The sequence below is a fragment of the Sceloporus occidentalis genome, unplaced genomic scaffold, assembly GCF_023333645.1.
Source record: "Sceloporus occidentalis isolate IW3139 unplaced genomic scaffold, rSceOcc1.0.p SCAF_2, whole genome shotgun sequence".
NCBI lineage: Eukaryota > Metazoa > Chordata > Lepidosauria > Squamata > Phrynosomatidae > Sceloporus > Sceloporus occidentalis.
Window position 1 is genome coordinate 232,810,721 of NW_028316982.1, and position 26,203 is coordinate 232,836,923.

Sequence of the window (26,203 nt, forward strand, 5' to 3'; positions counted from 1 at the left end):
CCATGTGTCCCTATTAAGATAATATTTTCTAGATCCCAAACTGGATCAGATGTAAGTCTGAGAGAAGCTGAGATACAGGATTAAATGAGTTACCAGTACTTCACAGGTATAAGATCCCTTAAGCAGCTAATTGTCATTCATCATAATGGTGTTACTGGCAGGTTTCATGGTCAGTTGGGTCCAAAATACACTGCAGAAATAATCCAGTTTGTGATCTCTACTGCCTTGGCTCAGTGCTAGGGAATCCTGGGAATTGTAGTTTATTGTGGCACGAGAGCTTTCTGACAGAGAAGTCTAAATGTCTCACAAAACTGCAGTTCCCAGAATTCCCTAGACTGAGCCAGGGCAGTTAAAACAGTCTCTAACTGGATTATTTCTGCACTGTGTTTCGGACCTTGGTCATCTCAGACACATTACAGTGAAATATCTTGTTTCTATAGGGAAATAGCCTATCTTCCATTGTCTTTCATTCAGATCAACCCTTCTTGGCTCTCGAAATAGGTTTAGTGAGAAAAGTCTGTTTGATCTAAGCACTCTGCAAGTGCTATCTTATTTTTCCTACACTTAAATCTTCTAATACTAATTGTTGCAGCTGCCCAGAATGTGGTAATCCATTGTGGATTAGAAAAGTAAAAGCAGAAAAATGTGTAGTAGAAATGGTACTATTTTCTTTTGTCAAACCTTTAAACGTATATATGCAAATACATATTGACACTGTATGGCTTTAATTTAGAGGACAATAATGTGGTTGCCTTCAGGACCATGTTTTGAATTCTGTGCTTTCATCCTGGGAATTCTGTAGCTGCCACTGGATGCTGCTTATCACTCCCATTCCCACTGACATCACTGAGGAAACTGGAAGCCAAAACATCTGAGACTTATTCATACAAATACCTGTTTTCAATAATTTTGTTAAATCTATTTCAATTTTATGATGTCCTTCTGGGATTCAAGTACTGCTTGAAAACAGTGCTTTTCATTTACTTTATTTATATAAAGATATACATATATAGACAGATGTGTCACTCCAATTTCATTATATTGTGTGTTCTTGCTTTTGTGTGTGTTCTTAATGGATATGGAATGTTAATTTTATTTCATTGTTTAATTTGGAATTGTTTGGCGAACCTATGGCACGTGTGCCAGAGGTGGCACTCAGAGCCTTCTCTGTGGGCACGCATCCTTTTGCCCCAGCACAGAGTTTGTCAGAGTTCATTATTAGAAAGCCAGAGGGACATGGCACTTTGTGATAAATAAGTGCGGTTTGGGTTGTAGTTTGGGCACTCAGTCTGTAAAAGGTTTGCCATCACTGGTATAGCACTTCAAGCAACCAACAAGCAGAGGGACAATTTACATATGGGTCAAATAAATAAATAAATCCAGCTGTTGTACATGTATTATCGACAGTCTTGTACAAAAGACAAGTTCAAATGGAGGCTAAGAAACTGGGGAAACTACCTATTGACCTAGGATTTAGGTTAGATATATTGAAGTCTGCCCAGTTCACTCTTGACAACTTGACCATATCACATCTGTTCACTGAACAATTCAGCAAAGCTGGATATGGTTGGGACTAAACTTAAAGTTCTGTTAAAGCAGGCTGCCACCAAACGCAACAGCTCTGTATCTACTCATTGTCTCTTCCCTCTCCTCAATAATGTTTAGTCTTCCAAAATACACTATGTGACATCATTATACTCACAAATTTCTTGCTCCTATTTTTCCTGCTGCGTGTAGATGTAGTTAAACTCCAAGCATGGTGACATCAAAGAACCTCCTCCCTATTCACTGAAAGTGTACAGAAGAAGTTGGATCATGACAGTTAACTATAGCTACAATTCCAGTATACCTGCTGAGCACAAACCTTGGCATCTTTGTATTTAGAGAGGGAATCTGTGAAATTTAGACCACATTCCTGATTTCTATGTACCCTACATGAGATTGCCCTTGAAGATGACTTTGTGGCTGCAGCTGGAGGGGAACCATCTACGAACTGTATGTTGGCAGTTTTGAGGGAATTGCATGGATGTCAGTATGCTTCCAGTCTGAATTCAAGGTGGTGGTAATGACATTTAAAGCACTAGATGGCTTTGAACTTCAATATTTGAAGGAGCACCTCTCCCTATGTACAACTACCCAAGAATTGACGTCTGTGGATTGAGGTCCATTGGAGGCTTCAGTACCAAGTTATAAGAATGTTTTTTTTATTAATACATTTTGGGGTATATTATTTTATCCAGATGTGTACATGTGTAGAGTTTTAAATGGTTCTAACCTCTTGGAAATTGTGAACTTTATTTAAGAATGCTTAAATAATTTTACTGATTTAAGTATTTAAATTGTTTTATGTTGATTTGGTAACACTGCTCTGAGATCTTGTGACATATGGTCAGATGCAGATGTTTAAATAACTTTCCTAAATTCTGCCTGCCCACACAGATTAATCTGCATATTTCCCCTTCATGATAATGCAGAATGTCTGGTGGTCAGAGGTATCAGGTGGATGTGAATCTGTTTCATATATTTGCTGAACATTAGAGGAATTTTCTTTGGGTGGCTCTTAAATGCTACATTTTAGGTTGGTAAATGTTGCTTTACAGAAGTGACAGCAAGGAGGTGGAATGAGATTCAGGGCTTACACTTTAGGCAGAAGCATGACACTTCAATAAAATTCTACCTCTGTGTTCACTTCAATCCTGGGCAACACTTCACTCTATGCATCTGAGGAACTAGACCAAGGGCCAGAACAGATGGCCCTTCAATGCTGCCTTCCGGTCAGCTTGGGAGCACAGCATTTATACACCACGCGCTCCCATGCTGTCCTGAAGTTGGGCAGCTGCCCAGAGATGGGTGGCTTCAAGGCACTCCAGCGGCATGGTGTTTATATGCCGTACACTGCTGGAGTGGCTTGAAGCCCTGGAGCCCTGTTTAAGTATTTGAAGGGGTGTCACACTGAAGATAGAGCAAGCTTGTTTTCTGCTTCTCCAGAGATTAGAACATGGACCAATGGATGCAAGCTACAGGAAAAGAGATTCCAGCTCAACATTAGGAGGAACTTCTGGACAGTAAGAGCTGTTCGATAGTGGAACACACTCCCTCAGATAGTGGTGGAATCTCCTTCTTTGGAAGTCTTTAAAGAGAGGCTGGATGGCCATTTGTTGGGGATGCTTTGATTGTGAGTTCCTGCATGGCAGGGGTTGGACTGGATTGTCCTTGTGCTCTCTTCCAACTCTCAGATTCTTTGACTAAGCTGCCATGGGGCCATGGCAGGGTGGGAAAAGCCACCTTTTCCCTGGCCGAAAAAGGTGCGGATCTTTTTCAGCTGGCTTCAAGACAGATTGGGGCCCTGGCGTGTGTTCACATAGATTGGGTTCCATGTGATTCAAGCACAAAATGCCGAAGCATCTTAGTATACCTAAATGTAATATATGAATTAATACTTGTGTACATCTTCCCACATGATAGTTTTAGTGACATCCAAGAGGAGAATGGGAAAGTCACAAGTTGGGAGATGGTCTTCAGACAGTAATCTCTGTGCAAAAAAAAATGCCCAAGGGAAAATATGGCAAATGTTTGTTTTCTTCTAGGGTGAGTTGCAGACTGAAATTAACTTTGAGTTGGCAGTTTCCTTTCTTGACATGCCAGTGTGTTTGTTCTCTTAGCATTGCCCTGCCTCCCTGTAAATCAGACATTCTTCCCTGGTTGCATCAGGTTACTACTGACATGATTAATGCTAGGAGGTTATGGAAGGATGACGTAGTGGCTCATGGAAAGTTTACCTGAGAATTATCTCTAGCAATCCACTGTTTAGTGTCTAAGTAATGTGCTGAAGGCCTGCCATCCGCTGTTCTTCTACAGGGTAGTATGATCACACTTACCTCACCCTATGCATTTTTCCTCCTTTTCATGCCAGATCTGATTACGAGTAGTTTTGTTTCAAGCCCTATATTTATGAAACATTACACATATTTAGTACTGATAAGTGAACTGTGTTAGGAACTAGAAAGGCACCAGTCATTAAAACAGTACTGGAAACTTGTCTCTGCTGAGAGTTCTTTGTTTTTAGATTAATGTTGGTTTCATCGACTTTCTTTTAAAATCATCACTGTCTTTCCTGGGAACTGCAGAAAAGGATGTTGTACATGATAGAAAAGACTACATGGGGAGCAAGAGTTTTTCTGCCAATGAGATAGGCTGCTGTTTTTGTTTTAAGTGAGTTGTCTTTTCAGCAATGTGAATGGTTTAAGTGGGAGGGGGTAGCCCCAAGTTAAACTCTGGCACATGTTGTTGTTGTTGCTGCTGCTGCTGTTGTGTGCCTCCAAGTCATTTTTTACTTATGGCTACCCTAAGGTGAACTTATCATAGGGTTTTATGGCAGGTTTTTTCAGAGGGGTTTGTCATTCCCATCCTCTGAGGCTGAGAGAGTGTGACTTTCTCAAGGTCACCCAGTGGGTTTTTATGCTTGAGCAGGGAATCAAACCCTAACCTCCAGAGTTGCAGTCCAATGCTCAAACCACTACATCACACTGGTTTTCCTGCCCACATGTACAATCCTCTGTATGTATTTATGATTGATGAACGGGCTTCAAAGACCTCTCCATACATAGATTCCCAATCATACAGTGTGGCACCATCTATTAGTCTGTATTGTAGTCTGTACAAACCCTAAACATCTACCAGCATCTGAAACACAGTGAGGTGTTGGTTATGCCTAGACTCTTTACATAGTCACATGCTTGATTGCATCTCAACATTATTCTGAGCAATACCAAGTAAATTTCCTAGTAACTTTTAAAGCACTTTTCAAAATATTTTTGAATTTCTCTTATCTAATAACAACCCTGTGAAGTATATTTAGGGAAAGATTTGCCTAGATACGAGTAATTTGAAAGCATTTTAGTAACAGCTTTAAAAGTTACTAGGAAGCTCATCAGTTACATTATTTAATTGAGTTTTATCCAATACTGACTTTGCATTAATGGAAAGTGCTCCTGCTCATTCAAATCAGGGTATCCAACTTTCATCAGCACCAAATGGCTTGGGCCCAGAGTACTTGGAGGACCGCCTCTCCCCATATAATCCGCCCCGCACTCTTAGGTCAGGAGGGAGACAACTTCTGCGAGTTCCTGTGACGAGATTGGTAATAACAGCGCAGAAGGCTTTTTCAGTCGCTGCCCCGCAGTCCTGGAACTCTCTCCCTATCGAGCTCCGCTCAGCCCTCTCCCTTGAGTCCTTTAAGAAGAATTTGAAGACCCATTTGTTTCGGCAAGCTTTCCCTACCATGTCCTGAATTATCTGCTCCTGTAATGATGTTTGATCGTGTTTTAGCTAGGGGGTTTATTGATGTTTTTATTGGTCTTAAGTTAGGAATGAATGATGGCTTTTATGATGTTGTATGGTTTTATCTTGGGGGGGTTCCTATGTTACATAATGCATTGTTATTGTTTTGTTATTATTGTTAACCGCCGTGATCATTGGAACGGCGGTATATAAATAAACCTTCATTCATTCATTCATTCATTCATTCTCTCTCTCTCTCTCTCATACACACACATCTATTTCCACTTTTCTGTGACAGAAACCACCTAAAGCAGCCTTTTCAGGAATGGATGCTGAGTCGTAAACAGTTAATCAGGAGATTAAAAGTGGGTTTTCCACCTTGCCACAGTGGTTCTGGAAAGATGAAACCACAGTTGGATAAAATCTTATTGTGTTGGATCAAGACTTAACTATGACCAGTACAGACCCTTCTTTTATTGTTCTTAAGTAGTATGTTAGTACATGCTACCAATTGCTCCCACTACAAACAAGAACAGATAAACAAAGTACGGACCTTTGTTTAATATGACATCCAAATTATGATATCTTGTACTCTACCTTATCTCTTCCCTCAAAAGCCAGAAAGATAATGCCAAAAGCAACATTGGGAGTTCTGTTTTTTTGATTCAGGGACAAGTTAGGTTACAGGTTTTAGATGTCACAATAAGCCACAAATAAAAAAGCAATGGGTTTTTTTTAGCCTTTTCTGCTTACAGTGGAAGTGACTTAAATATTATGAACCAACACCATACCTTGTTCACAATAAACTACAATTTCTCAGGCTTTCTGTCTCGATGTGACTTTTAAATGTGTCCATTGACTTGCTTATCATAAAATCAGCATCCCTATGCAAAATAGCCAGATAGCAAAATGCATGAGAAGTATTAAACTTTCATCATCATCTTTTATATACATTTACCTGAGCCATATTCATAATGGAGAATTAGAAGTACTTATGTCCAGAAGTTAAATCCCATTACTTTTCTGGTAAGGACCACCTCTAAACAGCTAAGTTAGCTTTATTTTACTAGTCCCTAAGGCAGGTTTCACTGTATTATTAGCTAATATTAAATTTCATTTGTTTTCCTTTTAATTTCAATTGCTGTTTAAAACAAATGTCAATGTCCTATTCTCGTGTCATTTCCTTTGTTTTCCTGGGCAGTTTCACAGTTGCCAAGCTATCAATAAAAATTGCCTTCAAGGTTTTGTTTTGTTTTTTAGAATACTGTACAAAGCTAATGATCTTTATTGCTCCTTTCTCTTAGGTAAGGAGATTTGTGATCAGGAGGACCATCTCATTTTGGTAATGTATAAACCTTCCTAATGAGAAGATGTAAATCCCTGCACACCACTTCACATTGACTAGAGATGTTGTCTACAGCCATTTTATTTTCAGATGATATACCACTGGAGAGGGAGACACACACAAGACATTTAAATGGCTTCATGGAATCTATGCAAATATTTGAGTGAGTGGGAATCCTATTTTTCCACAGTTCTTAATCACAGTTTGTACATGTCTTAAGTTCCATGCAGATATTCAATTGAGTTTGTAGAAGTTGGCTGTGGGACCTGTCATCACAGTTCAACTCCCCATGCACATTCACTCACCACAGTTGATGTGAAAAGAGTTCCATGACACACATGATGATGTGATGTGAACATAAATGTGTAGGTTTAAATGCAACAGCTTGAATTTCTCCTTTGGCAAACAACAAAAGAGGAGGCTGGTGTGACCTTTTATTGTGTCAACCAGCATTCTTTCTGAGCCGTTTTATTTATTCTTTAGATTTATACACTGTATCTCAGCCAAGATTTCCTGGTCACAAAAACAGATCCATCTAGTGATAGCAATTTACACAGAAAAACACCCAGCTAAACAGGTTTATATATAAAATTCAGTTAATCATATGTAACAAGCCCTGAGATAGGTTTGTAAAAATGAAACCCTGGCTCTAATTCCATTGTCCTCAGTAACAATAGAGTTTTGTGTTAGACAGTTGTTTCTTCTTAATTATAAACATAAATTAACTGGATTTCAGAGAGTATAGCTACAGATTACATATTTAAAAAATGCCCACAGTTGAAACAAAATTGGAAATTGGAGCAAAAACAACCAAAGTATTTTGGCACCTTAAAGACTAACAAATATGGCCAAAGCTTTTGCATCATCCAGAGTTATATTTGGTGAACTTTTAAGACCTTTGCACTGTTCTATCCCTGCTGCTGGTTTCACTTTTGATTTTATTTTTATATTGCTGTTAGTTTTATCTTGTTTTTATCTAGTTTGTTTAATTGCCATATTGTATTACACCTTTAACTTGTATACTTCCCAGGAATATTTAGAAAAATAACGTGACTCTTCTCCCTCCACACTGTTTTGGCCAGGAATATCATGCATAGTACTACTACAAGACTGAACTATTTTCTACTTGCATATAGTTTTAATTCATGAAAGGAAGGCCCAAGGATGAGGTAATAATGTAGGAGATATTTCAGAACCTTAATTCTTCATATGTTATTGAAAAGCTTATACTGCTGTCTTCCCTTTATCTCAAACCTGTAGTACTTGCAGTTTTTGTGTCTGGAGCACATTAGAACTTGTATTCTGTTTTTTCTCCTTGGATAGAATCTTGAACATATATAGCAGACTTGATAAATGTTTCATAATTTATGAGCTAGATAACATATCTTTGTCTTGCTGAGATTCTTCTCTCTCGCACACAGTGTCAAAAAGTTTTTCCATACTTGATTTCATATAAAGGCCCAAATCCTGTTGGTGCACTATATCTGCAGTTGATTTTTTTTCCCAGTGTTGCATAGTGATGGCAAGAGAAGGTAGATAAAATCTCTTGGCTCTGAGTATCCTGTTTCTTTAGTGTCTTCCTTCCTTCACAGCCACTGTGCCTACAGTCTTTTTCTTCCTGATGTTACCATGTCCAGTTGACCCTTCAGATCTGCAGGGGTTTGGCTCCGGGACCTTCCACAGATGTGAAAAAATGTGAAAAATCATGCCCCATAGTATTCAGTGGTGGCAATGTGAATGCACATGCTTCAGCACATCCACATTCATATTGCTACCATTTAATAATACGAGGCATGACAATCCCCATAATGATCAAATTTGTGGATCTGACATCTGCAGATCCAGAGAGCCAACTTAATACTGCTGTAGTTAAGCTGGCATAATGCACCAACAGAACTGTGGACAGCAACTGTATCTTTCATTGGGAAATATATGTCGGAGTAATTTTTCTAATAAATTAATTACACATATACCAAGTACTTGTGAAATGGTGTATCCTGATCGGGGGTGGCAAAAGTATGCGTATGGGCATATTCAGTCAGTTGGAGCACTCTCATCCAGACAGCTCTCATAGTTATTTCCACACCTAGTTCTTAATAGCTACCCTTCTTTCCAGCACAATGTTTTCTCCCTCCCTTCTCCTCTGTCAGTTTTATCATGAAGGGAAAAAAAGGAATCTACTGAGAGCGAAACCACACATTGTAGAGAGTGTAGAGGGCTGCTAAACTGGCTCCTGTACCTTTAAGAGTTGTGTGGAAGGGAATTTCAGCAGGTGTTGCTTGTCAGCTGGTTGTGTGACGAGCAACACAAGCTGAAGTTCTCTTGTATATTGTTTTTATGTGATGTTTTAATTGTTTTTATTGTAATAAGTTTTCAAAGAGTTTTTATTTGTCAGCCGCCTTGGGTCCCTTTCTGGGAAAAGGCAGTATAGAAATAAAATAAAATAAAATACATATTTTCTGCAGAGCCTTAAAGGTACAGGAACTCTCTCTAGTGTTCAGTCTGACAACCTTAAGTGTGTAACTATGCCTTGGTTTTGTTGCGGTGGGGAAGAGGGTAATCAGAACTGAGCTGAGGAATGAAGAGCTACAATAGCTCTTCAATAGTAATAGCAATAGCAATAGCATTTACGTTTCTATACTGCTTCATACTGAATTAAGTAGTCTCTAAGCAGTTTACAACATATAAGCTAATTGTTCCCAACAAGCTGAGTACTCATTTTACTGACATACAAAATTATAGAAGGCTGAGTCAACTCCGGAGCCCTGGGATCGAACTCATAACCTTGGGGCTGCAATACTGGCTTCATTGCTGGCATTTAAACACTGTGCCATCAGGGATCTCTTATAGTATATAAGTACAGCCATCCCTTCCCTTATGTGGGGGATCCGTTCCAGATACTCCCCCCCTGGTGTAAGGGAAAAAACGTGGATGTTCAAGCCCCATTCAAATGAATGGGACTTGTGCCCGCAGTGGTGCGGCAGTGGCGCACAGGGTATATGCTACAGGAGCACACACCATTGTTTTCTTCCAGTGTGTGGCTCCCTTCCTTCCAGTATTTCTCACCAATGCTGTACAATGTACTTCCAGCAATTGGTAGCCGACCTTTTCTAGAGGCAGATTGTTCCAATGTCTCACAATTCTTACTGTTAGAAAGTTTCTCTGAATCTTGAGTCAAAATCTGTTTCTTGCTATTTTTCCACATTGGTTTCAGTCCCTGCCCTCCAGAGCAACACAGAACAAGCCTGTTCCATCTTTTGCATCAACAGCCTTTCAGATATTGATGTGGTGAGGTCATGTTCATTTATAACTTTCTTCCAAAGGAGAAGACAGGAATGTATAGCTCCTTGGAGGCTTATCAGATTGAATGTTCTGCCTATATTATATTGACTGAACAATAGACTGTGAGAGAGACAATTTGGTATATTGCCTTTTTCTTTTCCCCACATGGAAACAGTAGATGGAGAGCAAGAAAACACAGTATTAATGGCAAGGGAGGCATTGACCATTCAGGAAGGGGTAATTATTGTGAAGAAGTTGGTATATAAAAATAAACATATTCTTTTAATGATACCTTGGCTCAGAGGGAAAATGAAAAATTCAGGGGGGGGGGGGATGAACCTGAAAATTAAAAAAAAAATCAAAAAACTTGGATTTTGAAAAAAATATATTTTAGAATGAGGAATAAAAACAACGTAAAACAAGTTATACATGTATTTGCTCCATGTTGCCTAGTAGGTTTCCATGACTGAGTGGAAGTTTGAACCCTTGTCTCCCAAAGTCCTAATTCAACACTGAAACTACTATATCACAGTAGCTGTTTTATAAAGCAGTTAATTGCTGATCTAGATTATATCTAAAGAAACTGATAGTCACTTGCACCAAACTCTCTTTTTTTCTGAAAAACAAGAAACATTTTGTATGCATATGTACTTTTTAAAAAAGTTATTATAGTCGGCCCCCTTATCCAGATTTTTTATCCATGGATTCAAGCATCCATGAATTGAAAATATCCAAAAAATTATAAATTCCAAACAGCAAACCTTGATTTGCCATTTTATATAAGGGACAACATTTTGCTATGCCATTATATTTAATGGGGCTTGAACATCCACGGATTTTGTTATCCACGGGGGGTCCTGGAACCAAACCCCAGCAGATAACAAGGACCCACTGTATCAACTTCTGATTGTCTTATCCTTTTATACAAACATGCTTCTTTCTCATATGAAATATTATTTACCTAGATAATAGCTAGATTACATCATTTGTTCTCTGTTGTTTGTATTTTGTAACAGTATAGTAATGTAATGCCAAAAATATGATTCAGAATATCAATAGCAATCTGCACAAGTTTGTACAAGTGAGACAATGTATTTTGTTCTTTAAACACAGCACTTCCAAATTCCTGTACTATTCAAAATAAGAAGCGATTACTGCAGTGACCTAAGAAACTTCCTCCCCCTTTCAATAAAGTTAGCAATAATAACATACAGTAACTATATCAAGCCCTGCTTGGACAACAGAAATATCTAGGTACTTGCTAGTGATATGTTGACATGCAAAATGATTTCTACGTTTTTCTGAAGAAGTCCATTAGCTGATTTAAAGTCATTGTATACACCAAGTAATATATCTATATTCATTGTTCTAAAACTGAAACCTCTCTCTTGAAAATCTTGATAAAACTGAAGAGAACATTCTTGGTTGCTGGCCTATAAGGGGCTCAATAAATTATCTAATTGTACCCTTCCCAGCCTCCAGTATACAAATAGTATACAAATTGTGAATTCTAAAGTGTGGATTTTGTTTGGCTTAGAAGGCATGTTGCAGAAAAAAATGCCTCTTGCATTTAGCATCTCTGCACCAAGTCAAGATACCAAAGACTTGTATAATCACTCCCCCTTTACTTGCTAAAAGTTCAAGCATCGGTATTGTTCATTAGTGTTGCACAGCTTTATTCCCACTAGACTTCGAGTATCAGATTTTACGGTAGTGAAACGCTGGCATGTTAAATGTCTTACTGTTATCTTCCCATTCAGTGTTAAATTTTAACATTGTTATCTATTCTAATTGATTGATATAGGATGGGCTTAAAATTAATGTATGAATAAATTCTGGTTCCTCATTCTCAAGACTGATAACTTGCAAATCTTGTATGAGTTAGAAATATTTGATATGACTAAGTGCAGTGGAAAAAACAGGAAGAGCAGGATATTGCATAGAATACCATCTTTGAAATAGTCACATAAATTAAAAAAAAAAGTTCATGGATTCTGCGACACCAAAGCATAATAGTTAGTGGGCCATGGAACTTTGTGGCAACTCATCAGAGTCTAAAATAAATAATACCCAGATGCTCTCAGTCTGCATCTGACACCTAGCTCTGTTTATCTATATCATCAGAGTCAAGACGGTGCAAGCCTGGGCAGGTATCCAGATGCTGTAAAGTAAGGGTGGAAGAAATGTAGTCTTCATGTGACCCCCCCCCCCCCCCCCCGCAAGACCTTTTCGTGGCCTCCAAAGCCCTCCAATTTTAAAAAAATGAACAAAAATTCATCTGAACATACCACCTAAAGTTTCACTTTAATACCCTTCTACACTCTCAAACCCTGAAAAATGGCTGAAAAATCTAGAAATTAGAAGTGGAAGTAGACTTCTAGGTACTTCTGGGACCAGTTTTCCTCCAGAAACCTGAGTGTGTCATCTACTGCAGTGGTTGAAATTCATCTCCACTGAATTTGCTCGCCCAGTTTCTAATTGGTTGGATGCATGAATTCTGAAAACACAGAAACGTCTTATAGAAGTTATTCTTACTCTGGAGTAAATGACATGATGGGAGAGTCTGCTCTGCCTTTTTATACAAAGCATTTATTTGTTCCTTCCTATTAGAGGAAGATCATATCATCCAATCAATGCAGGGAAATCCCAGTCAATCCTTTGTACTCTTACTTTTTCAGGAACTTTTTCTCACTTTCTCTCTGCTGACTCCTATGACCCCTCTTTCTCCCTAGCTTACTTCCATTGATAAAAACTGAGTTCAAAAGTGGTTGTCACTCAATTTTCTGGTGTATAAACTACTTTTTAACCCAGGAAAATCTTCTCAAAAGTCAGGGGTCGGCTTATACGCCAGGTGTCGTCTAATAGGGCAGGTGCTGAAACTTCCAAGCTGGACTGGAAAATCTGCGGTCACCGCATATGGTGGAGGGAGCTCAAAACCGGCCATGGCCGCATCCCCACCATATGTGACAACTGTATGAAAGCAGCAAGGGTGGCACTGTACAAGTACGGTAGAAGAAAATCCACTCACCAGGATTTGTGGAAAGAAGTGACTTAACGCTGTCCCGGGAAGGTGTAAGTGAAGGGCAGAGCAAGCTGCAGGCATCCGGGACGCCCGGGGTATGGAAAAAAGGGCCATGTTTGCTCTACTGCTCTGACAGTCTTGGAGACAGGGAGGGCTAGGCAGGCAGCGAGAGCTGTCCAATCCAAGCAGGCTTTGTATAGAACAAGTTTTCTTGCTAAGTACCTGCATGTCATAAGCATTTGAATTAAAATTACCATATTGAAATCAAATCTGATGTTTTTAAAATTTTTACTTGTTGTGCGTTGGAAGAGGGGTAGTCTTATACGGCGAGTATATCCCAAACTCTATATTTTAACTGGAAAAATTGGGAGTCGTCTTATACGCCCAGTCGTCTTATATGCTGGAAAATACGGTAACTCAACAGGGGAAAGATAGAAGGGAAGAGGGCAGAATCTTGCCTTTTGCAATAGGCTCAAGCAAAAGTAAACTGCCGTAACTAAACCAGCTAAACCATTTCTCCTTGTTTGGGTGTCAGCCCATTTCTGATTGTCTCAAATTGGCTACCCAAACATCTCCCTGTGCTGCTGTGGGTGGGAGATCTGGCAAGTCTTTACATGCATGTTTTGATTTAATGAGAAATATTGGCTTGCCCCTTTTTTCCGTGGGTGTTCAAATCTATATAACGTAAAGTTATTTGAACATCCAGTTGGTTTTCTGTTGTAATCCGTAACTGCATAATCTATCATCTGTTTTCTCTACCTAGCTGTTTTACTAGCCATCAGTGTCCTATAGCCATGTAAGGAAAGATATACGATAAAGAACAACTGCTTTTCTGAATTACTGTTCAGTAAAGAAACAGGCATCTCTGGTTGCATTTCTTTCATGATTTTGTATTATGTGTAGACTAACTAATCTACAGCTGAAAGAAAACAACACAAATGTGGTTACTGTATGAAAATATTGTGAAAAGAAATTTTTGTTTTTTACAACATCAAAAAGTAGGTAGGCTTGGAACAAAGATGGTTACTAAATTCCAGCATATTTTGTAGTATATCAATCCTTTTCTGTTTTCAGGCTGTTCAGTATATGGCAACTTTTCTGTTACTCTTGCCTTTATAAAGAAAATTTGGCAAAATGTTGTGACTGCTCACTTAAAAAACAAACACAAATGAGTATTTTTTCCCCCTGGAGATGTTGTCTCTACAAGGGAAGTGTGGATGGCAGCATATTGGCACAGGAAGGATCAAGGAACCAAAGATTGTTTTCCCATTGGTGAGAGATTGCTTAAAAGGACATAAAGTTAATTGAAGAATTCCTTGACAGTGAAGTCAGAGTCAGAATAAGGACTTGGGGGTCTGTAATTTGCTGAACGTGAATTTTCTGTAAGCAGCAGTGAAGCTAAAAGGTTTTGAAAAGAACATGTTTTAGTAAACATATCTGGCTTGTGTTATGAACTGTCCCATTTCAATTATTTGTCAAAATAATATGGATTGGCAGTAGGATCTCTAATTAGGCAAGGCTTGATTTATTGAGCTGGCCCGGTGTAAACCATGATGTCATGCTGCACTGCACAAAATTACAGCTCTGGTCTCACAGTTTAAGGTAGTTATTTTTAACTTGGAAAGCCCCAGTTTAGTACAACTTGGCTTTTTAGTTTCATGAACTTTCTGAGTTCTTCCTTCTTTCCTCCCATCAAAGCTTTCGGTTGTACCACATGAAACCTGATAAAAGCTGTTGCAATGGACTTTGTTAAATATTTCTTTGGCCTCCTGGCAAGCAAGTTTTCTTTTCTCTGAGTTGACTGAAAACTGATAGTTCAAGGAAAGAGGAGCGAAAGACAGTTCTTGCTGCATGTTGCCAAATGTTTGCACCATGATTACGTCCGTTGGTGCGCAGTTGGAGTTTCAGAAGAAAGATATAACCTGGATGCCTCTCAGGATTATTATTTTTTATGTCTTGAAGGGAGATGTAGCAAAGTACTGAGCATCACATATTGGCTCTGAAGCACATCCTATTTTGATAACTGAGCCATGGTTACTGACTGCTTGGTTCAGTACTGCATGGAATTCGTGTTAGTATTTTCTGTAAGCAAGAAGGTTCAGATAGCTACTCACAAGAGAAGGAAAATTCCCATCCGAATTTCAAATACTACAAAATGTTAAGGAAAGTTGAGAGCTTTCAGCACTCCCCCCCCCCCCCCCGCTAATGTCAGCCATTCCAAATCAGAGATCCAAGTTTATTCCTTTTCATGTGTGAATATATTTTTTCTCCATATAGTGCCCCATGTTTATTGGGGGATGGAGCAATTCATTTGAGAGGAATTAACATGGAGATGTCATTCCTCAGAAGAAAGGCTTGTGCATAAATGAGTTCTGTGTATGCTCAGAAGTCTCCACACTCATAAGAAATTGGTGCAGTAAGGTAGTAGGGTTGTTGACTTAACACTGCCATTCTCTGCACTTAACTATTGAGCCACTAACTCATACATAGTAATATATGAAAATTAGTACAGTGCTCCCTTTCTACCCACAGGGGGTTGGTTCCAGGAGTCCCTGGATGGGGAAATAACATGGAAAGTCACACCCCATTTTATTCAATGGTGGCAATGTGCACATGACTGCACCAGCACCTCCGGCATGCACATGCCACCATTGAATAAAATGGTGGTGACAATATGCAGGCACTTAGAACTGCAGATAGCTAGCCCACTGATAAGGTAGGCCCACTGTACTGTGGGATTTTTGTTTTGTTTTACTTTGCTTTTGAGTGTGGGTAGGCTTGCCATATCCCGCCTGGGGGCGGGACTTTCCCAGTTTGGGGTGGGGCCACACAGTCCCACCCCGGTTTGGCCCCTCCCCCAGGACCTCCCCCCCAGCAAGGCCCTGGAGGCAGCTCCAGCCCTCCCCATGGCTGTGTGCCACCCTCCCCACCTCCCTGCCTGACTTAGCCTAGAGAGCAGGTCTTAAAGACATCTGCCACTCATAGCTATTGCCAGCCCACTTGGTATATATACCCTGCAAGAGGCATTACTTTCAGGTTACAGTGAGCAAAGAAAAAAAGGCCATCAATCGTTCCTGTTTCACTGGGAGTCTAATTGCCTCATCTTTTAAATGTCTACCACTCAGTATTCTTGTAATTCTTTATCACAGGATTGTTTTTGAGGCCCTAAACACCTTTACTTGTAATATGCAAATTTCTCCCGAAGCTGACCAATGGGAAAGAAGCAATCAGCCCTCCCCTTGGGTTGGTTTTCAATGGCTTGGAAGGAAGAGATTTTGCCTTGCAAGTTGCTGGTAAATAATAGAAGGCTTTGGGGTTGCAAAAGGCTGCAGAAATAATTTGACCCCCCCCCCTTTAAACATCCATGGCTCAGTGCTATGGGATTCTGGGAATTGTAGTTTCTTGTGGCAGCAGAGCTCTTTTGACAAAAGGAGACTGAATGGAGGCGTTGCCTGGCTGGGGGCAGAGCCTCTTGCCAGCAGTGAGAAGGCTGCGATGATGAGGAAAAGCAGGGGCTCCTCTGGTGGTCCTGGCCACTTCCCTTGGCTCCCTCCCTCCTCCTCCTCCTCCTCCTCCTCCTCCTCTCAGAGCTCATTCACTCTCCCTGGCTTTTCTCTCCCCCCCCCCCCTCTGCACTTTGAGACCCCTTTAACTGCCAAAGCTCAATGCTCTGGAATTGTGGGGTCTGTGAGGCATTTGGCCTTCTCTGTCAGAGAGCTCTGGTGCCACAATAAACTACAATTCCCAGGATTCCATAGCACTGAGCCCTGGCAGTCCAAGCAGTGTGTTTTGGACACAGAGATCCTCCAAATGAATCCAGTCCCTAGCTTTTATATCTCTCACACACACTGCAGGAATAATAACCCACTTTGAGACTGCTTTAACTCAGTGCTAGGGAATCCTGGGAATGCGAGTGTTTGGGAGACATTGAGACTTCTCTGTCAGTCATGGCTCTGAGGCCACAATAGACTACAATTCCCAGGATTCCCCAGCACTGAGCAGTCTCAAACTGGACCATATCCTCAGTGTGGATGCACCTGGGGAGGCATTCTGGGCACTGCAGTTCAACTACGTTTGGAGGGTTATGGGACTCCCTGTCAGAGATAGCTCTGGGGCCACAATGTACTACAGTTCCCAGCATTCCCCAGCACTAACCCAGGACAGTTAAGTCACTCTCAAACTGGATTATTTCCTCAGTGTGGATGCAGCTTTGGTGAGGAACTCTGGGCATTTCAGTCCAGCATTGTTTTATTTCTGCAGTGTGTTTTGGACCAGAGACAAGGTGACCAGGCATCCTCCTCCTTTTCCAGGACATGTCCTCTTCTGTCAAATTTCAAAATGTCCTCCATTTGGATCATGGCTAAGAAGCATGGATTTATAATTACATGGGTGTTTTTAGCTTTTATTTTTGGCCATGTCCTACATTTTTTTTGCTTGGGTGCCCTACATTTTGGGGTGAGGGCATTGGTCACCTTGGTCAGAGAGCTTTCCAGGGGTTAACTGCCATTCTGCTGTGGTGCTGGAACAAACCACCATTCCCAGAATTCCATAGCATTCAGCCAAGACAGTTAATGTGGTCTCAAACCAGATTATTTCTCCAGTGTAGATGCAGCCCAAGCCTTTTGCCTCTCTTATGCCTGAGATTTCTAAGCCCAGCCTTGGCACCACAACAAACTACAAATCCCAGGATTCCATAGGATGGAGTGATGAGAGTGAAAGCAGTGTGGCAGCAGCCTAAGTATGCTTAATGCAGTTCTTAACATGGTGCACCTCTTGCCTACAGAGTCTCACAAGACTTTTTTGTTTAACAACTTGTACCCATTAACTCCATTTCATGTCTCCTTTAGTGGGGAGGAATACAGACAAAACAAGTCAAAATGAAGAAAAACCAAAGTCCCTTGACCAAAGGGTTTGGTTGTGGAATAAGCCTCTGAAATATGCAAGAGGCAATGTTAAAATAAAGCCATGTTCAATGCTCAAATGTGCTGTTTGGAATGGGGAGAGGGGGGTGGCCAGAAAGGGAAGTACATTTCCATGATCTGTCTAGGAATAATGTCAAAATGTCCTCCATTTTGATCATGCCTAAGAAACATGGATTGATACTAACATTTCTAAAAAAGCCTCAATTTTTTTGCGTGTCCTCCATTTTTTTAAAATGTCCTACATTTGAAAATGTTGTCCTACATTTGTCCTACATTTGTCCCAGTTTGGAGGTCCTCACTTATGGCAACCCTAAGTGTGGGTGACCAAGGAAGGAGATAAGAATTAAAACCAATCATAATGCTTCCATTTTCAATATTTGAAATAAAGATGATGATAACAATAATTTTGTTTCATATCTGTATTAGAATTCTTGGGTTCCAAAAGACACGTTATCTTTCCTTGTTTTTACCATACTTGAATTTGTAAACATTATATAGAAACAAGGAGGCCTTGCTGATTTTTTAATTATAAAAATACTGCAGTCTGCCTGAGCACTGGTTATCTCACTGTAAATCAGCTTAGTTTATCTAATTCCCACATGTCATTTTGGGTATGCAAGAACCTGTGAGATATACTGTGAGAAAATCATTTTCATAGATATGTTAATTTGTAAATGAACAGAAGAGCTACAGAGATTTGGATAGAAGGTTAAAACAACAACAACAACAACTGGGTGATCTCAAAAGTACAGGCTTCTCCTATCTTTCCACTTCCAGAGACAAACAGTATTTGTATTTCTGGGCTTGTATGTGTATGTGTTGTGCCTCCATGAAACTGGTCGACATATGGTGTCCCCATGAATTTTATAGGGTTTTCTTGGGCAAGGAATATTTAGTGGTGATTTTGTCAGTTTCTTCCTCTGAAATATGGCCTACAGCACCTGGTATTTGTTAGTGGTCTTCCATTCAAATACTAGCCAGCGATGACTCTGTTAGCTTCCAAGATCAGACAGGATCTGGTGCCTTTAGAGTATTTAGGCCTGTGGTATTTCTGGGCTTACTGTTCTTTAATTTGAAAGGACCTTAGCTCAAAAACATAATTTAAGGAAGTATGGCATTGTATTCTGGTTGGTAAAATGAGAGGAACAGGCAAAACAAACAAACAAAAAACAAAAACACGAAAACAACCCAGCTTCATTGATATACCGCTTTATGCTGAACTAACACTGTCTAAGCAGTTTATAACTATAAGTTAATTGCCCCCAACAAGCTGGGTACTCAGGCAGAAGTACTCTGCTTGCTATCACTTCTTTAGAGACCTTAGCAGTGACCGTAGTTTTGGGAATTAGTGGCTCTTAAAGATATGTTTAGCTGCTACAAGTCAAAGTAACCTTTGCAGTGATTAATCACTAAAAGATTCAGGACAACTGTACCTATCCAGAATTTTTTTTTATTATGTTACTGTTAATGGTCAGTAATGAAGTGGCACTTCAAAGATCAGCAGAGGTTGTGTACTTCCATGTCACATTCCAGTCTGGGTCATGGTGACATATTAAATGGTTGCAAATTAGATGGCTTAACACTGCACTCTTGTTTCCATATAAAATTTAGTTAAAGAGATTGCTTTCAAGGCAGAGGAGGTACTTTGTGCTGTATGTGCTGCTAGCAAAAAGATGTATTGTTTAGTAAGCAACAGGAATATATTCTTAACAAAAAGGAGCAATAACAGTAAAACAAAAGCAGCTTCAAACCAACAATGGAAAAATATAAAGAAATGGAATGCATTTTCAGAGTAAGTAGTTTATACATCCTGGTTGGAAGGTGCTAAGGAAGAACAGCTCCCAACTTCTGCAAACGGATGAAATCCACATTTTTAAAGTCACTAGAATAAAGGGTTCAGATGCTTGTGCCTAATACTTTGTGCACCGTGAAAAGTATTGGAACAAGGCTCAGATCTGCAACATACAAAAATGGGCCTCACATCTAAAGAGACCTGTTATGTTCAAGATGTGTGTGTGTGTGTACATTCATATGCGTACACATTATCTGAGGTATACACAGGTTATTTTGTGCAGTTACACTACTATGAATGAAGGATGAATACAGGTAGACATATTGTTACAACCATCTGAATTAGAGTAAATGCAGTGTTAATACATATTTTGATGGTGTTCTTATGTGCCTTCAAGTTGTTTCCCGCTTATGATGACCCTAAGACGACCTTATCACAGTGTTTTCATGGCAAGATTTGTTCAGAGGGGGTTGGCTTTTGCTTTCCTCTGAGACTAACCACATTACCACACTACATTCTTATAGTGCTGCTATTCCACTTTTACTTCTCTAGCTGCTTTCTGTTGCATTCTGGGGTTTGTAGTTCAGTGAGACCCAAGAGCTCTCTGGCAGAGAATTCTAAATCCCCTCCTTAAACTACAAATCCCAGAAAGCAACAGGAGGCAGCCAGAGCAGTAAAAGTGGAATAGCAGCGCTATAAGAATGTAGTGAGGTACTCTAGCATGAGAGTGTGACTTGCCCTAGGTCATCCAGTAGGTTTCCATGACTGACTGGGGATTCAGACTCTCATCTCCAGAGTTGTAGTCCAACACTCAAACCACTGCACCACACTGGTTCCTGCAACACATATTTAAATGCTTTTAATTTTAGCTTTAATGATGTTTCAATCACAACTTTTAAAACATATGTTTTAACCATATGTGGCTGGTTTGGAACTTCTCTCTATATGTAAGTTCCTTGAGTCCCAGTTTTGGAAGAAGCTAGGGTGTAAATAAAGTGATAGGTGGATGAATGGTCAATGTTATCTGTGAACAACCCTGCTGCCTCTAAGTACACAAATTGGCTTATCGCGCAGGCCCTAGAATGGGCCTGTCACATTACAAAAGGGGTCGTGATGGTAACGGGAGGTGGCATAGAATGCATCTTACCACACAGGAGAACGCCATTGCTGGAAGTTCTCATTGCATTCCACATGCGTCTCAGAGGGGCCGATTTTCAGGAACGCTTATAAACCGTTCCTGAAAATCACCCCCTCTGGGATGCATCTGGAACATGATGGGAACTTCCAGCATCATCAGCGTCGTTCTCCTGTGTGGTAAGATGCGTTCTATGCCGCCTCCCATTCCCATCACACCCCCTTTTGTAATGCAACAGGCCCATTGCAGGGCCTGTGCAATAAGCCTCAACGTTTCAAAGGCTTACCGGTATTAAGAACAACTGTCACAACTAGTATTGTAGTATTTGCCTTGAATACCTGTTAGATGAAATATGATACCACTCACAGTTCAGTGCCCCACTTTCCAAATCTTGTTAGAAACTGAGCAGCTGCTTTCTGTACCAGTTGCAGCCACGTCTAGGCTGTTTCTCCTAGAATTTCAACAGCACAGATGAGCATGGCCAGATCCCCCTCTTCTCAAAAGGTATGGAATCTACACAGTAGGTATAAGCAGTCTGCAAAGACCCTGGTGAAGTACTGGGGGCCCAGTATCAGTCATAATTTGTCTTGCTTAACTTAAACCAGGCCTGAGGTCATTGGCCATCATGTTTGGACAAATTCAGAGATAAGATAGGTTGGAACTGATGCCAAGATTCATTTTTTAAAAAATTAATTTTAAAAATCATGCTGAGTAGTTCTGTACATTTGCGTGTATGTGCCTTCAAGCCAGCTTTTGCCACATGGTGAACCCATTAATTTCATAGGGTTTTCTTAGGCAAGGAATACCCGGAGGTGGTTTTGCCAGTTCCTACCTCTGAAATATAGTCCACAGCATCTGGTATTCATTGACAGTCTCCCAACCAAGTACTGACCAGGTCTGACCCTGCTTAACTTCCAAGATGAGAAGAGATTTATTGCCTTAAGGGTTTAGGGTATGCTAAGTCTTTAGGGAGAGAAAGCCCTAACAACCCAGTGATGACTGACCATGGTTAAACACCATAAAATACAGAACAAATGTTCAACGTGATGACAGAAAGCAAGGTGGGAGGGGAAATGAGATGGAAAATTGTGGAGAAGGGCATGGCTTACTGACTAGGACAGTGAGCCAAGGCCATTCTGAAGCACTATTTTATCCCAGCTGTAGATCTTAAAATAGCACTGATGATCACAAAGTGCTATGGCATGCCACAAGACAGTAGCCAATAGACTGAACTTATTTCAGTTAGTATTATGGTAGTGCTTTGAAATACTCAAAAGAATTCACATATACCATTAGGGGATTCTTACAGCACTTTGTAATCTAGATCAGTATTGAGGCTTTGCTTTGTAGCCTCTAAAGCAGGCATGTAGACGGTGCTCCCAACCCTACTTTCCTCCAGCCAAAAATGCCAACTGGAAATGACATGACATCAGTGGTGTGCTGCAGTGTACCAGAGGAGCCCACAGCTAGTTGAGATGAATTCCTTTTTCCAGAAAAACTGCTTTACAAATTAAGATCCCCATGCAATATAGGAATTTTAATCTTAATCTTAATTTTAACGGAATTTTGCTCATAAACACACATTTAAAAAAGTATGCCATTGTCTTCTGGTTGGTGGAATGAGACAAACAAGCAGAAGTACTCTGCTTGTTATCACTTCTTTAATGACCCTAGCAGTTTTGGAAATTACTAAGATCACAAAAACTCAACATGGGTTTCAGAGAAACAAGTCATGCCAGACAAATCTAATCTCTTTCTTTGATAAAATTACCAGCTTGGTAGATGAAGGGAATGCTGTGGATATAGTATATCTTGATTTCAGTAAGGCCTTTGACAAGGTTTCCCATGACATTCTTGCAAACAAGCTTGTAAAATGTGGACTAGACAAGGTAACTGTTACATGGATTTGTATCTGGTTGACCGGCCAAACCCAAAGGGTGTTCAACAATGGCTCCTTTTGATCCTGGAGAGAAGTGACCAGTGGGGTCCCACAGGGCTCTGTCCTGGGCCCAGGGCTATTCAACATCTTTATCAATGACCTGGATGACAGAATTGGGAGCATACTTATCAAATTTGCAGATGACACCAAATTAGGAGGAATAAATAATACCCCAGAGGACAGGATCAAGATCTAAAATGACCTGAATAGACTAGAAAGCTGGGCCAAAGCTAACAAAATGAAATTCAACACGGAGAAATGTAAGGTATTGCACTTAGGGCAGAAAAATAAAATGCACAGATATAGGATGGGTGACACCTGGCTGAATGAAACTACGTGTGAAAGGGATCTAGGAGTCCAAGTAGACCACAAGTTGAACATGAGTGAACAGTGTGATGTGGCAGCTAAAAAGGCCAATGCAATTTTAGGCTGCATCAATAAAAGTATAGTGTCTAGATCAAGAGAAGTAATAGTGCCACTGTATTCTGCTTTGGTCAGGCCCCACCTGGAATACTGTGTCCAGTTCTGGGCGCCACAATTTAAAAAGGATGTTGAGAAACTGGAGTGTGTCCAAAGGAGGGCGACAAAAATGGTGAAGGGTCTGGAAACCATGCCCTAAGAGGAATGACTTAGGGAGCTGGGGATGTTTAACCTGGAGAAAAGAAGGTTAAGAGGTGATATGATAGCCCTGTTTAAATATTTGAAGGGATGTCATGTTGAAGAGGGAGCAAGCTTGTTTTCTGCTGCTCCAGAGAACAGGACTCGGAACAATGGATGCAAGCTACAAGAAAAGAGATTCCACCTGAACATTAGGAGGAACTTCCTGACAGTAAGGGCTGTTCAACAGTGGAATGCACTCCCTCGGAGGGTGATAGAGTCTCCTTCCTTGGAGGTCTTTAAACAGAGGCTGGATGGCCATCTGTCAGGGATGCTTTGATTTGGATTTCTTGCATGGCAGGGGGTTGGACTGGATGGCCCTAGTGGTCTCTTCCAACTCTACGATTCTATGATTCTATGATACGTTTAGAAACTGCAAGTCAAAGTAACCTCTGCTATGATGAATCAGTAAAGTTTCTCTCCAGAATTTTTTATAGCAATTGCAATAGCAGCTTCATTTATATACTGCTTCATACTATACTAAGCAGTCTCTAAGCAGTTTATAGCTGTAAGCTAATTGTCCCCAGCAAGCTGGATACTCATTTTAGTGACCTCAGAAGGATGCAAGGCTTAGTCTCTGGCTGGGATTGAACTCATAACCTTGTGGTTTGTTAGTGAGTGGCTGCAAGTACTAATGTTAACGGTCAGTAAGCAAGATTCATCTCATCATCATCATCTCAATGTCCGCCACAATTATGAGGCACAGTACAATGATGATGAGATGAATAGGAGGCTAACAACTTGCACCAAAGTCCAGCAACTTGCACCATTCACATTTTTAAAAAAGTAACCAAAACAAATAGTTCTGGGTGCTTTTGAGAAATGAGAATGTGTTAACTTGTAAAAATTGTAATCATAACATCAGATAACTTAGGGACAATGCCTCAGAGCCATAACTGTAAGTTTTAAAAGCAACATACTTAGCTGTGCTTCTTAACCAGAAATACCAGAATAAAAACCAAGAATAAGGGAATATGTGAGGATGGATTGTATTGTTACTCTCCTGAACATCATTAGGAAGCAGGATCAATGCTAAGCTACATTCTCTGTAGTTTATTCTAATTTACTTCACTGCATTTCTTCAGTGAAGCATGAAATGGATGTAAGCCGAGGTTGTTTGACACCACTTTGACTGCCATAGCTCAGTGCTGTGGAATTCTGGGAACTATAATTTTGTGAGACATTTAGCCTTCTCTGTCAGAGAGCTCTGGTGTTAGAACAAACGATAACCCCCAGAATTCCGTAGTGTTGAGATATGTTAGAGTGTTATCAAACTGTATTATTTCTGCAGTATGGCTGCGGCCAGATCAGAGACCCTTGCACTCACTGAGTGAAATACTCCCATGTCTTAGTAACATTTTTTTTTTTTTTTGCCATTTTAAATAAGCCTCTTCTGAACATAGGCAAAGGGGGTAATATGGTCTTATTGTGTAACACTATATGCAAATTGGGTTCAAATGGAAAAGGGATTTGAAGGATATTTTTCCCGCCAGTTTCTAAATTAGAATACTGTACCTGCAATTGTATCATTGAAAATTAGCATGCAAACATATACATAGTTTTGAGTCTCTCCCTGCCAACATTTGATGAGAAATAACTCAATTGGGGAAATAATTCTTTGATCCATTTGTGATTAATATTACTGCAATTAAAAGTGACAGGGAGTACAACTCCAATCTGTTTGTTGAAACATTCTTCCTTTACTAGATGTCTGCTTGTGGTTTTAAAGAAATCTGGATTTAAGTAACATGATTCATATGCAAAAAGTCAGACAGTAGACTGAAGAATTGCTGTGCTGGATTCAGACAAGATCTGTTTGGCAATATTGTGCTTCGAGCAGTGGCCCTCCAGTTGGGAACCCCAAAAGCAAGACATCTTAGTTATTGCTTTGACTTGAACTGAAAAACTATAGCCCAGTTCTGACATATGTGTTGCTTCTTTGATCCATGAGTTATCAGACCAAGAACAAGGGTAGCATCTACATGTCTCCTCTTCTCTTCATACACATAATTTCAGTGCAGATATTGTGGTTTATTAAACCACTGTTTCCCATGATGTCTAGACATTTAAAATGTGGCTTCAGGGGGAAAAACAGAATTGCTTTTTTCTTAAATAGCATCTTTGTTTTGTAGAAATAAAAACAATGTTTAGGGTTTGTTTTGTTTTTTAGTGTTTAACCTTCTTCATACTATAAACATGAGAATCTAGAAAAAAATCTTTTAGAAGTTTTTAAAATATCAGTAAATCACATACCAATACATATTTTTAATTCTGATTTTTAACAATGCAATAGGCTTTCAGTAGACACATTTTTAAAAACAATGAATTAATTATACACTACAACCTTTAAAAGCAGTACTAGGAGCTTTCTCCCTTGCCAGATACTTTTGGATTCCAGCTGACGTTAGCCTGTCCAATGATAAGGAATGGTGACAGTTCATTAACATCTTACAGAGACATATGCTCCCCACTCCTGATTAAAAGGTCATGTTGCAGAACTGGTAAATAATATGCAACATAAAAGTTAACAAAGTTGGCAGCATAAGCTTTTGTAGACTTCAGTCTACTTCCTCAGATGCATTTAGTGGAGTGGATATCAGGGACAGACATATATATGCCATTGGTTTGTGAGAATTTCAATTCAAATTCAATCGTTTGTGCATGGAAATGAATTAGTAAGTCCAGTTTTAACAATGGTTGTTAGTAAACAAAAACCTTGTCAACGGGCCAATGTGTACGGAAATGAAGAGGCAAGACCAATTCGGCGGTGAGAGTAGCCTGTAGGTGGGGAGAATAAACGAGTGTAGGAGGCTCTCCTGAGTATGGGGT

General features: G+C 40.0%; 1 protein-coding gene across 2 annotated transcripts in view; it reads left to right on the forward strand.

Annotated features, from left to right (window-relative positions):
- CMSS1 (cms1 ribosomal small subunit homolog) overlaps positions 1–26,203 on the forward strand; it is a 254,657-nt gene that overhangs the window by 142,725 nt on the left and 85,729 nt on the right. Inside the window, exon 1 of one of the 2 annotated variants that reach the window (XM_089512411.1) lies at positions 6,646–6,788. The exons of the other annotated variant lie outside the window; for it this stretch is intronic. Coding sequence (XP_089368537.1) covers positions 6,758–6,788 — 31 coding nt within the window. The 5' untranslated portion in view covers positions 6,646–6,757. Of the gene's footprint in view, positions 1–6,645; positions 6,789–26,203 lie in introns of those variants that run through there. 2 annotated transcript variants of the gene reach the window in all.